This window comes from Myotis brandtii, unplaced genomic scaffold (assembly GCF_000412655.1).
Source record: "Myotis brandtii unplaced genomic scaffold, ASM41265v1 scaffold732, whole genome shotgun sequence".
NCBI classification, from domain to species: Eukaryota; Metazoa; Chordata; class Mammalia; order Chiroptera; family Vespertilionidae; genus Myotis; species Myotis brandtii.
In genome coordinates this window covers 30,256-42,105 of record NW_005370902.1, presented here as the reverse complement: position 1 = coordinate 42,105, position 11,850 = coordinate 30,256, and the positions used below count along the sequence as shown (strand labels likewise).

The following is an 11,850-nucleotide window of genomic DNA, read 5'->3' as shown; positions in this document are numbered from 1 at the left end:
AAGAAGGGGGGGGTGGGGGTTAGGGGGAGACATCAACCAAAGGACTTGTATGCATACATATAAGCCCAATGGACACAGACAACAGGGGGGCGAGGGCATGAGTGGGGGGGGGGGTTATGAGGGGAATGAGGTCACATATGTAATACCTTAATCAATAAAGAAATAGAAATTAAAGATTGAGAGAAAACAGGACGTTAAGCCTTCCAGGTAGAGCTTATTGATGAAGTACAAGAAAAATAAGGGAATTTAGAAATATTTTACAACTGAAAAAGCCCAAAACTACACAGTTATAGACACTTGAAATTCTTAAAAATAATTTTCTTATTATTTTTAACTAGGTTTTTTTTTAATGGTCTTTCAGGATTAGAAGTAAATCTGGAGATATGTAGGCACACATTTTCTGAATTGCTTATTTTTTTTTATTTCTAGAGTTATTAGCCAAATGATACTTTGTTGTCCTCATGTACTAAAAGGTAATCATGAATTAATTTACAATGATAATTCACAGAGGCAAAAGTCTGATAACATTATAAATAGAAATGAGTGGATATCCCTAGGAAGATACTTCTGCTAAACTTTATATAATGTGAAATATCCCTTCATCATAGTCATGCTTTTTACAAAAAGAGTGAAAAAATCATGTAAGCTATGTACTCTTTGTAGAAGTGGCACATTATACAGAGCTCCAAATGCCACAATGAAACAAAATATTTTGCAAATGGTGAAAATTCATTATGATACACGGAAAATAAGTTTCTGTTTTGTCTGTTACCAATGCAAGTCTCATGTTTGTGAAATTCACTATTCCAAAAGAAAATCTACACACTTAAGTGATGTTTATTTAAAATTTTATACTTTTCTGCTTAATTGTGGTCTTCTGTCTGATGCTGGCCATAGTTTCAAAGTTTTTCTAACTACAACTATTTAATTTTAGACACACCTGTGAGGAAGATACAAGACAACAAAAGAGTGCAAGGTAAATGTATTAACTATAGTAATGTACATTTGTAACACATGTGTTGTTAAAAGAAACCAAAGAAAAGGAGAGTGCTTTCATATATTTTATTGGACTTTGTTGTCTATTAGGGAGAACAGTTAGCCAATAGGGGTAGAGTATTTTGATATCAAGAAGATAAATTGTTTATATTCTGCACTATTAGTAAAATCTAAGAATAACAAATATTAAGGAAAAAGTAATACTCATCTAAAGTGCTAGATACATTGAACCCTTTAGGAAAACTCAAATAGAGTTAATATGGAAAGAAATCCTTAAATATCAGAGCTGAACAAAAGTAAGAAAGGAGGATCTGAACTTTGTAAAATGTTATTTTTTGAGATGAGACTAGAGTTGAAGTATAAACACTGTCCACATTCAGATGATTGTTAATATAACTGTTCAAAATTTTGATATCATGTGTAGATTACATATACATAATTTACATCCCATGCGCTATCATATTCTTTATAACTATGTTTATGTGCACTTTCTAATCTTCCACTTAGGTTACCTTACATTCTAATACATTAAAAAATCAAAGATTCCCCTTATGGAACTTGGAATAAATTATAAATTTGGAATTTCTAAAATAATTACATACTGGTAGTCAAAAGAAGTTACAAGTCTTACAAATGCATTATGGGCATATCTGATTTTAAGCTAATCCAATACAGACATTTGAAATTAAATAATCAATGGTACATGTAATTTTTAATTAAAATTTATCAGGGATTTCTTCTGAACTTTCAAATTCATTCAAATTTTCTAGAGAACTAAAATCACCACTTTAAATTATCATTTTCATATACCTTTATACAAAGTATAACCTTGATTTTATCATCATAAATGAAGGATATTATTAAGAAACTAGAGGCCCAGTGCTTGAAATTCATGGACTCGGCAGGGGGGTGGGGAGGAGGGTCCCTCAACCTGGCCCGTGCCTTCTCGCAGTCTGGGAGCCCTCAGAGGATGTCCAACTGGCAACTTAGGCCTAAGCTGCCAGTCAGACATCCGTAGCGCTGCTGCGGAGGTGGGAGAGGCTCCCACCACCACCGCTGTGCTTGCCAGCATGAGCCCAGCTTCTGGCTGAGCGGTGCTCCCCCTGTGGGAGTGCACTTACCACCAGGGGGAAGCTCCTGTATTGTGTCTTCCCCCTGGTGGTCAGTGCACTTCACAGAGAACTGTTGTTCTGCTGGTCATTCTGCCGTTCAGTCAATTTGCATATTAGCCTTTTATTATATAAGCTATGGTCTTTTATAGATATAGTTATACATAGAATATCATATTTTTAAACTCTAATATTTCATTACATTTATTATCTATATGTTCTCTTTTCTTCCTAATCAGGATCTAGAAGACGATCAAGAGAAGGTCGTTCTCAGTGAAAATCCAGACAAGACGACAAAGTTTATACAACCCTAAACCCTGACATTAAAGAATTATTATGAAAGCCACTTTGATTTCAGGAAATAAACCATCATCACAAAAAAAATAATCATTGAACAATTCTGAATGCAAATTTAATTCTTTTTAATTAGGAAAATGAGGGGAATTGTGGACTTTACAATCTCAATTGTGAGATGGGAACTGAGGGAATTCAAACACCTTACAGGCTTTTACATCTTGACATTAAACATTCTGACGAACTTTGGGACCCATCAAAGAAAATCCTTATCACTGGATTCATTACAATTCAAATCTCAGTGGTAAGCCATTATCCGATTCAGAAAATTAAGCCTTGAATTTATTTAGTGGATAGACAAAATGTATGCAATCAGTTATTTCTCCATGAAAAACTAACTTATAGAAAAGGGTGCTCAATATTAAGAAAACAGCCCTAGCCAGTTTGGCTCAGTGAATAGAGCATTGGCCTGAGGACTGAAGGTTCCCAGGTTCGATTCTGGCGCATGCCCAGGTTGCAGGCTTGATCCCCAGAGGGGGGTGTGCAGGAGGCGGCCGATCAATGATTCTCTCTCATCATTGATGTTTCTATCTCTCTCTCTTCCTCTCTGAAACCAATAAAAATATATTTTAAAAATATTAAGAAAACAAACAAAACTTTTACATCAAAAGGTTTTGCACATTTCTAATGCAATGTGGGTTTACTGGTAAATTATGTATTTCTACAACTCATTTTATACTCTTGAAATATTTGTCATATGCTGTTTGCAGTACATATTTTTATATCAAATATTTCAATATAACCATACATTTTTCAGCTATAAAGAGAATTACTTCAAATTGGGTAATTCAGAAAACTCAAGATTTAAATTAATAAGTGGTTTGGACATGGATTTTTATACCTCCTTTGTTATAACAAATACTCATTAAAGGAAGCTGAATAAATTTAGTGCTTCTTGAATTTTTAAAACTATTGCTTTGAAAAAGAATCATTATACAATAAATCAATTATTAAACATGAACTGAGTACCTAATATAACCCCAGAACTGTACTGAATTTCGAGGAGCAAACGATGAATTACACAGTCACTGTCCTCAAAGGGTAGAGACAAATCACCAATAACCCATAATGCACCACAGCCTTTAATCAGCACTATACAATCACAAATACATCAATTATTTTTTCTATGATTGAGCTAGACATAGGAGTAACCACAGAGAGCTCTGAACTGAAACTGAAGTAATATTAGAGTCCATTGCATGACAAAAGAGGGAAGAAAAATATTTGTTTGTTGAGAATGATAAAGGTATCAGATTAATCTACCCACATCTCAGTAAGTGACATTCTTGCTTGGACTAGTTGATATAAGAGCATTTAAGAAATAAAATGTATACTCATAAGAAAATGATTAGTGATTGTGTAATAAAATTATATCATGCACTGGAAATCAGTCATTGGGAAATTATAAAACTAAGGAGGGCCAAACTAAAGATACCAGTCTTGACTATACTTACACAGCTTGGATCAGAGGTTCAGTTCTAAAGTACCACTACAGGACCTGGAAACTTTTTGAGTAGCTGAGAAGAATTTGAGTGAGGAAATAAGACATAAAATTTTGATAATATTGCTTGGTGAAGAAGTGTTTGATAGCCTTGGTTTTCCAGAATGCTTTCTAGTCTGGGCCAGAGAAGTTTGTTCTGGACTCTGACTACTGGAAAATCTACACAGCTGTCTTTGGGACCAGCAGAGTGATCTGCATAGAGAAATCGAAGTCCTGTGCAGAGCTGATTTTCTGCCCTTTTCTGCTTGGTTTGGTGGTATGGGGGAATTGGTGCCATGAAGAGCTGGGAATTTTTACTGTATTTCTGAGGGAGGCTTCTGTCAGGGAGACTGACAGGCAGGTCCTGAGCTCTGTGACTTCACTGTGGGCAGACATATCTGAGCTTACTGGGAGTTTCACCCCAAAGCACCAGGAAAGAGTAATAGTGCTTGTCACCCCTCCTGCAGGCTGTGGGCTCCACCCCCAACAGGAGAGTGTTTGGTTCAGCTCTGTGAAGTCCAAGATACCCCTGCTGGGTGCAGTTCTGTGAGGTATAGGGGTTCCTCTCAGAGCAGGCATTGACAAAGTGAGACACTTGGAGGCTGTTATCTGGGACCAGCAGAAAGTGCTTAGCCCTCTCCTGTGGGTTGGGCCAGAAATATCTTCAATGGGAGACTCTTTTGATCTCTCCCCCTGTGCCCATGGGGACTGAATCTGCTCCTGCAGAGGAGACGGTAAGCTGTGCCCAACCTGAACCTGCAGTGAGCCCCATTAGGGGAAACTAGAGTTGGACACTCTGGCAGAGACTGAGATTAACTTTGAAGCTTGGACTAATTTTCCCTCCTTGAGTACCTGACTGTGTAATCCCCAAGCAGGGAGCCAACTAGCCAAGCTAGGCTAGCCAGGGTTCATCCTAAAGACTCTCTTTGGAAGACTCTGGAAGAAGGCCAGGCAACTCAGGGGGAATTTGGAGTAGCTGACAGGTGGAGGTGGATCTCAGGGAGCCTTGGTCTGATCACAGATCTTCCCACAGCCCTAACCTGGAAGAAGCTGAACCATTTACATAAATTGGCCCCTCCCATGTACACAATGTCTGACAGTGACCTGCATCTAAAACACACACTAGAGAATGCAGAATTAACACAACAAGGTATGGGCTTCAGACCAAACCAGAGCTCAACCCAACTAGACACACAAACAGCACACCCAAAGAAGGATCCCAGCAGGTTCCAGACCCTGCTAGCAAGAACACTGCCTAAGGGGGAAGTCCCTGCACATCATCTTATACAAGGTGATCAAGGTTTGCCTCTATAGACACCCAACCTAAAGGGTTTATGATTGTGCCACTGCATTCAAATAAGGTAGCTAGAGACTGTACCTGAATAGCAGTTTGCATGCCAGCGTTGAGGTTGAGCCTCATAGTCAACCATCTTGAGGGTCAATTCCACCCACAAATGGGCCAACAGCAAGCAAGACCAAATTAAAACAGAAAGATCCAAATAATAAAGAGACATTTCTAGAGCACCCAACTCAGAAGATCAAGGAGACTGTACTACTGAGACCCACAGAACATGCACTACAGAAGGCCACACCACCAAAACTGGGAGTCTTAGCAGTTCTACCTAATAAAAAGAAACAAACACAAGGAGACAGCCAAAATGAGAAGACAAAGAATCAGACCTTAAATGAAAGAACAGGAGGAATCTCAAAAAAAAAAAAAAAAAGAGCTAAGTTAAATGGAGGCAAAAAATTTATCAGAAACAGAGCTCAAAGTAATGAATATAAGAATGTTCAGAAGAATGAAAAAGAACATAGAAACCATGTAAAACAACCAATCAGAAGTAAAGAATGAAATAGCTGAAATAAAGAATACACTGAAAGAAATAACCAGTAGGCTGGAGGAAACAGAAGGAACAAATTAGTGAATTAAAATAAAAGATAGAAAAAATATCACTCAATAAAGCAGAAAAGGAAAAAATAATTAGTTTGTTAAAGGGAACTTTGGAAAAATGTAAAACAAAACATCCTTATCATAGGAGTACTAGAGGGAGAAGAAAGTGAGCAAGGGATAAAGAACCTGTTTGAAGAAATAATGACAGAAAACTCCCCTAACATGGTGAAGAAAAAGACACACAAGTTTAGGAAGTACAAAGCCCCAATCAAGATGAACCCAAAGAGAACCACACCAAGACACATCATAATTAAAATGGCAAACTTTAAACACCAAGAGAGAATCTTAAAGGCAGCAAGAGAAAGATAGTCAGTTACCTAAAAGGAAGCAATCATATGGCTGTCAGTCGATTTCTCAACAGAAACACTACAGGTCAGAAGGCAATGGCAAGTAGTATTCAAAATAATGAAAGCAAGGATCTGAAACAAAGACTAATCTATCCAGCAAGGCTGTCATTCAAAATATACGGTAAAATAAAGAACTTCCCAGACCAAAAAAAAAAAAAAAGGCTAAACAAGCTTATTACCACTGTTGGGTCTGAGCTCCTCTGCTAGGGAATGAACTTCCTTTGACACTGGGAATTGGGGAAAAACATGAGCAACCACAAGTACATGGGTCATGCTTTATTGCAAACAAAGCAGCCATTACAAACAAAGCAATCACTGCCTAGAAAGCAGCCAACCACTGGCTGGTCAGTAGCAGATTTTTATACTAACTCAGACAAAAGAGGCTTCTTGCCAAATAGTGGAATCAGTGTTACATGAACTAGTTACATACTATATAGGTGTGCCTGCACAGTGGGTACAGTGAAACACTGTGTCATTGCCTTTGCACATGCCTATGGCAAACGGGCCTTTAACATTCCGCTTCCTCTAGTCAGGGTCCCCACAACCACCAAACCACCTTTGCAAGAAAGGTTAAAGGGACTGCTATAAGAAGAAGGAGAAATAAGAGGGAGAGAGAGAGAGGGAGGGAGAGAGAGAAGAATATAGGCATAAAGAGATGGAAAAAAATTCATGCAAATGGAAACAAACAAAAAAGCTGAGGTAACAATACTAACAAAATAGACTTCAAAACAAGGGGCATAAAAGAGATAAAGATCCCTGGCCAACTATGCTCAGTTGGTTGAGCATAGTTCTATTCACCAAATACGTCACTGATTTGGTTCCAGTTCAGGGCACATGTATGAGTTGTGGGCCCTGATAAGGGATGTATAGGAGGCAGCTGGTAGATGTTTCTCTCTCAGTCTCACTCTTCCATCCTCTCTCCCTAAAATCAATAAAAAAAATATTTTAAAAAAGAGAGACAAAGATCATTACATAATACTAAATGAATCAATCCAACAAGAAAATATAACCCTGATAAACATATATGCACACAATACAGGAGCACCTAAACAATATATATATATATATACTAGAGGCCCGGTGCACAAAAATTGGTGCACTGGTGGGGGCCAGCTGGTTTGCCCTGAATGGTGTCCTGGATCAGGGTGGGGGTCCTGCTTGGGTGCCTGGCCAGCCTGGATGAGGCGATGATGGCTGTTTGCAGCTGGTCACACCCCCTTCAGGGTGGGGGTCCTGCTTGGGTGCCTGGCCAGCCTGGATGAGGCGATGATGGCTGTTTGCAGCTGGTCACACCCCCTTCAGGGTGGGGGTCCTGCTTGGGTGCCTGGCCAGCCTGGATGAGGCGATGATGGCTGTTTGCAGCTGGTCACACCCCCTTCAGGGTGGGGGTCCTGCTTGGGTGCCTGGCCAGCCTGGATGAGGCGATGATGGCTGTTTGCAGCTGGTCACACCCCCTTCAGGGTGGGGGTCCTGCTTGGGTGCCTGGCCAGCCTGGATGAGGCGATGATGGCTGTTTGCAGCTGGTCACACCCCCTTCAGGGTGGGGGTCCTGCTTGGGTGCCTGGCCAGCCTGGATGAGGCGATGATGGCTGTTTGCAGCTGGTCACACCCCCTTCAGGGTGGGGGTCCTGCTTGGGTGCCTGGCCAGCCTGGATGAGGCGATGATGGCTGTTTGCAGCTGGTCACACCCCCTTCAGGGTGGGGGTCCTGCTTGGGTGCCTGGCCAGCCTGGATGAGGCGATGATGGCTGTTTGCAGCTGGTCACACCCCCTTCAGGGTGGGGGTCCTGCTTGGGTGCCTGGCCAGCCTGGATGAGGCGATGATGGCTGTTTGCAGCTGGTCACACCCCCTTCAGGGTGGGGGTCCTGCTTGGGTGCCTGGCCAGCCTGGATGAGGCGATGATGGCTGTTTGCAGCTGGTCACACCCCCTTCAGGGTGGGGGTCCCCAATGGGGTGCCTGGCCAGTCTGGGTGAGGGGCTGAGGGCCGTTTTCAGTCTGGTGGGCGACTGAAGCTCCCAACCTCTCCTTTCTTTATTTTTTTTTTTGGGATTTATTTACCTTCTATGGCTGTCACTGGAACTGAGAGCCGGCTTTAGCTCTGAGGCTTGGCTCCAGCTCTGAGACCTCGGCTGCTGATCTGGGTTTGTTTGGCTTCTATAATTGAAACACTGTTTCAGCTCCAGCTCCGAGGCCGGCCGGCTGAAAGCAGGGTTCTGGGGTTTGTTTAGCTTCTATAATTGCAACATTGTTTCTTAGAGTGCAGCTCAGAGGCCGGCAGCGGCAGGCGGGGGACCTTGGCTTCCTCCATCACTGGAGCAAGCAAGCCTCCTGTTCGCTTCAGCTGCCTGGCTGCCGGCCGCCATCTTTGTTGGCAGTTAATTTGCCTATCTTGCTGATTAGCCAATGGGAAGGGTAGTGAAGTTACGGTTAATTACCATGTTTCTCTATTATTAGATAGGAGATATGTATATATAATGCCTAATATGCTAATTAGACCGGACAGCTGAAAGACCTTCTGGACGTCATTCCGGATGTCCTTCCAGATGAAGCCATGGTGGCGGGGGCCATAGCAGAGCCTGTTAGGAGCGATCAGGAAGGCACGCAAGTGGTTAGGGGCGATGAGGCAGGCAGGCAGACAGGCTGGCGAGCGGTTAGGAGCCTGCAGTCCCAGAATGTGAGAGGATGCAGGCCGGGCTGAGGGACCCCTGCCTCTAATATATATATATTAACTCTTGGAGGATATCACGGGAGAGATAAACAACAATACAGTCATGACAGTGGAATTTAATATCTCACTGACATCACTGGATACATCTTCCAGACCAAAAAAAAATCAGAAAATCTGTATAGGCTGATAGCAACTTATGAAATTGAAGCAGAAAAACAAAAACAAAAAACCTCTCAGCAAACGAAAGTTCTGCACTGGATGGCTTCACAGGCAAGTTTTACCAAATATTTAGAGAAAAACTAACACCTATCCTCCTCAAACTATCCCAAAATTCAAGAAGGAAGACTTCCAAGCTCTTTTTACAAGGCTAGCATTATCCTAATTTCAAAACAAGATAAAGACACTACAAAAGAAAAGAAAAGGAAAGTATAGGCTAATATACTGATGTACATAGATGCTAAAATCCTCAACAAAATGTTAGCAAATCAGATCCAGCAATACATTAAAAAGATCATACACCATGACCAAGTGGAATTCATTCTGGGAATGCAAGTCTATACAATATTTGCAAATCAATGAATGTGATATATCACATAAACAAAATGAAGGGGGGGAAAATCACATGATCATATCAATAGATGCAGAAAAAATATTCAACAAAATGTAGCATCCATTTATGATACAAACTCTCAGAAAAGTGGGAATAGAGGGAACATACCTCAATGTAATAAAGGCCATATAGGACAAACCCACAGCCAACATCATTCTCAATGGGCATAAACTGAAACTATTTCTCTTAAAAACTGGAACAGGCAGGGATGTCTGCTTTTGTCACTCTTATTCAGCATAGTACTGGAAGTACCAGTCAAAGCCATCATACAAAAAGAAAAAAGAAGGCATTTTATTTTGAAAGGAGGATGTAAAACTGTTATTATTCGCAGATGACATGATATTGTATATAAGTATTCTCTCTTTACCATGACCAGCACGGCTAGAGAGCAGACACGAGTCCTGCATAGAGGCGATGGGGGTTTGAGAAAATGAAAGAGTCAGACACAGAGACAGTAGAGAAAGCTGGGTCAGGGTGGGACAGCTAGCCCTCTGATGGTGAGACAGTGATCCAGAGCTGGTGCAGTGCATTTATTTTACACAGTATGATTTCAGGAAGTTTTACTAGAATTTAAGGCAAAGGAAATTATGTGAAATCATGGTTAAAGATCAAGCTGCAATTGTTCATTCTTGTGGCTTCTTTGTAATTGTCACTCCTGGCTGAGCCTGGATAATTGCATCTGTTTCTTGTACCTGGTTGAACTTAAATAATGAAACCCACCCCTGGCACCTGAGCTAAGGGTCAGGCTGACAACATACCTGCCTCTGGCACGGTATGTTTCCAGGACATGGCTCTGCCAATGCCACTGGACTCAGCTGACAATAACCAAAGAAATGCTCATGTGTCTTCCCAGGCACTCTCTACAATTGTACATAGAAAACCCTAAAGACTACCAAAAAACTACTATATTTAATAAATGAATTTAGCAAATTAGCAACATACAAAATTAACATCCATATATTGATGGCACTTTTATACACCAACTAAGGCCTGATGCACAAAATTCATGCAAGAGTAGGCCTTCCTTCCCCCAGCTGCTGGCACCGGCTTCCCTCTAGCACCCGGGACCGGGGCTTCCCTCCAGCCACTGGCAGGCACCTGGGACCCAGGCTTCCCTCCAGACGCCAGCAGGCACCCGGGACCCAGGCAGCCCCAGCTTCGTCTGGAAGGTCGTCCAAAAGGACGTCCAGTCTAGTTAGCATATTGTGCTTTTATTATTATAGATAATGAACTCTCAGAAAGAAAAACTAAAAAATAAGCCTATTACCACTGAAACAACAACAACAACAAAATAAGGTACCTGGGTATAAACTTAATCAAGGAGGTAAAAAGACCTGTACTCAAAAACTGCAGGACATTGAAAAAAGAAATACAGGATGTTACAAACAAGTGGAAGTATGTACCCTATTCATGGGTTGATAGAATTAAAGTCACTAAAATGTCTATACTACCCAAAGTAATCTATAGATTGAACACAATCCCTATTAAAATACAAGCAGCATATTTCACAGATCTAGATCAAATATTCTGAATAGCCTCAGCAATCTTGAGAAAGAATAAAGTTGGAAGGATCACAATACAAATATCAAACTATACTATAAATCCATACTATAAATCAAACAGCCTTGTACTGGTACAAGAGCAGGCATATGGATCAATGGACCAGATCAGAGTCCCTAGAAATTGACACACACCATTATAGCCATTAATATTTGACAAAGGAGGCAAGCGTATCCAGTGGAGTACAATAATCTCTTCAATAAATGGTATTGGGAAAAGCAAAAAAAAAAAAAAAGAAAGAAAAATAACCTAGACCACCATTTATACCACACACAAGAATAAACTCAAAATTGGTAAAAGACTTAAATATATATTATGAAACCATAAAAAATCCTACATGAAAACATAGGCAGTGAAGCTCAGACATCTCATATAGCGGTATTTTCACCGATATGTCTTCTAAGGAAAGTGAAACAAACAAAATAAACGAATGGGACTATAACAAACTAAAAAATTCTGCATAGCAAAAGAAACCATCAACAAAATGAAAAAGTAACTTACTGTATGAGAACATATTCATCATTGACAAATCTGATAATGGGTTAATTTCCAAAATGTACAAAGAACTCAATACAACTCAACACCAGAAATAAAATCCAATTAAAAAATGGGAGCCCCAGCTGGTTTGGCTCAGTAGATAGAGCATCAGCCTGAGGACTGAAAGGTCCCAGGTTTGATTCCGGTCAAAGGCACATGCCTGGGTTACGGGCTTGATCCCCTGTGGGGGGCATGCAGGAGGCAACCAACCAATGATTCTCTCTCATCATTGATGTT

At 40.7% G+C, this 11,850-nt stretch overlaps 1 protein-coding gene across 7 annotated transcripts in view; it reads left to right on the top strand.

The window, feature by feature from the left end:
- POSTN (periostin, osteoblast specific factor) overlaps nt 1-2,481 on the top strand; it is a 49,199-nt gene extending 46,718 nt beyond the window's left edge. For 6 of the 7 annotated variants that reach the window (XM_014530343.1, XM_014530342.1, XM_014530347.1 and 3 more), the window contains 2 exons: nt 935-976; nt 2,345-2,473. In XM_014530343.1, the coding sequence (XP_014385829.1) occupies nt 935-976; nt 2,345-2,382 (80 nt within the window). In that variant the 3' untranslated portion in view covers nt 2,383-2,473. Of the gene's footprint in view, nt 1-934; nt 977-2,344 lie in introns of all 7 variants that reach the window. The other variant, XM_014530345.1, reaches the window with a different exon arrangement.
- Nucleotides 2,482-11,850: the final 9,369 nt, after the last annotated feature.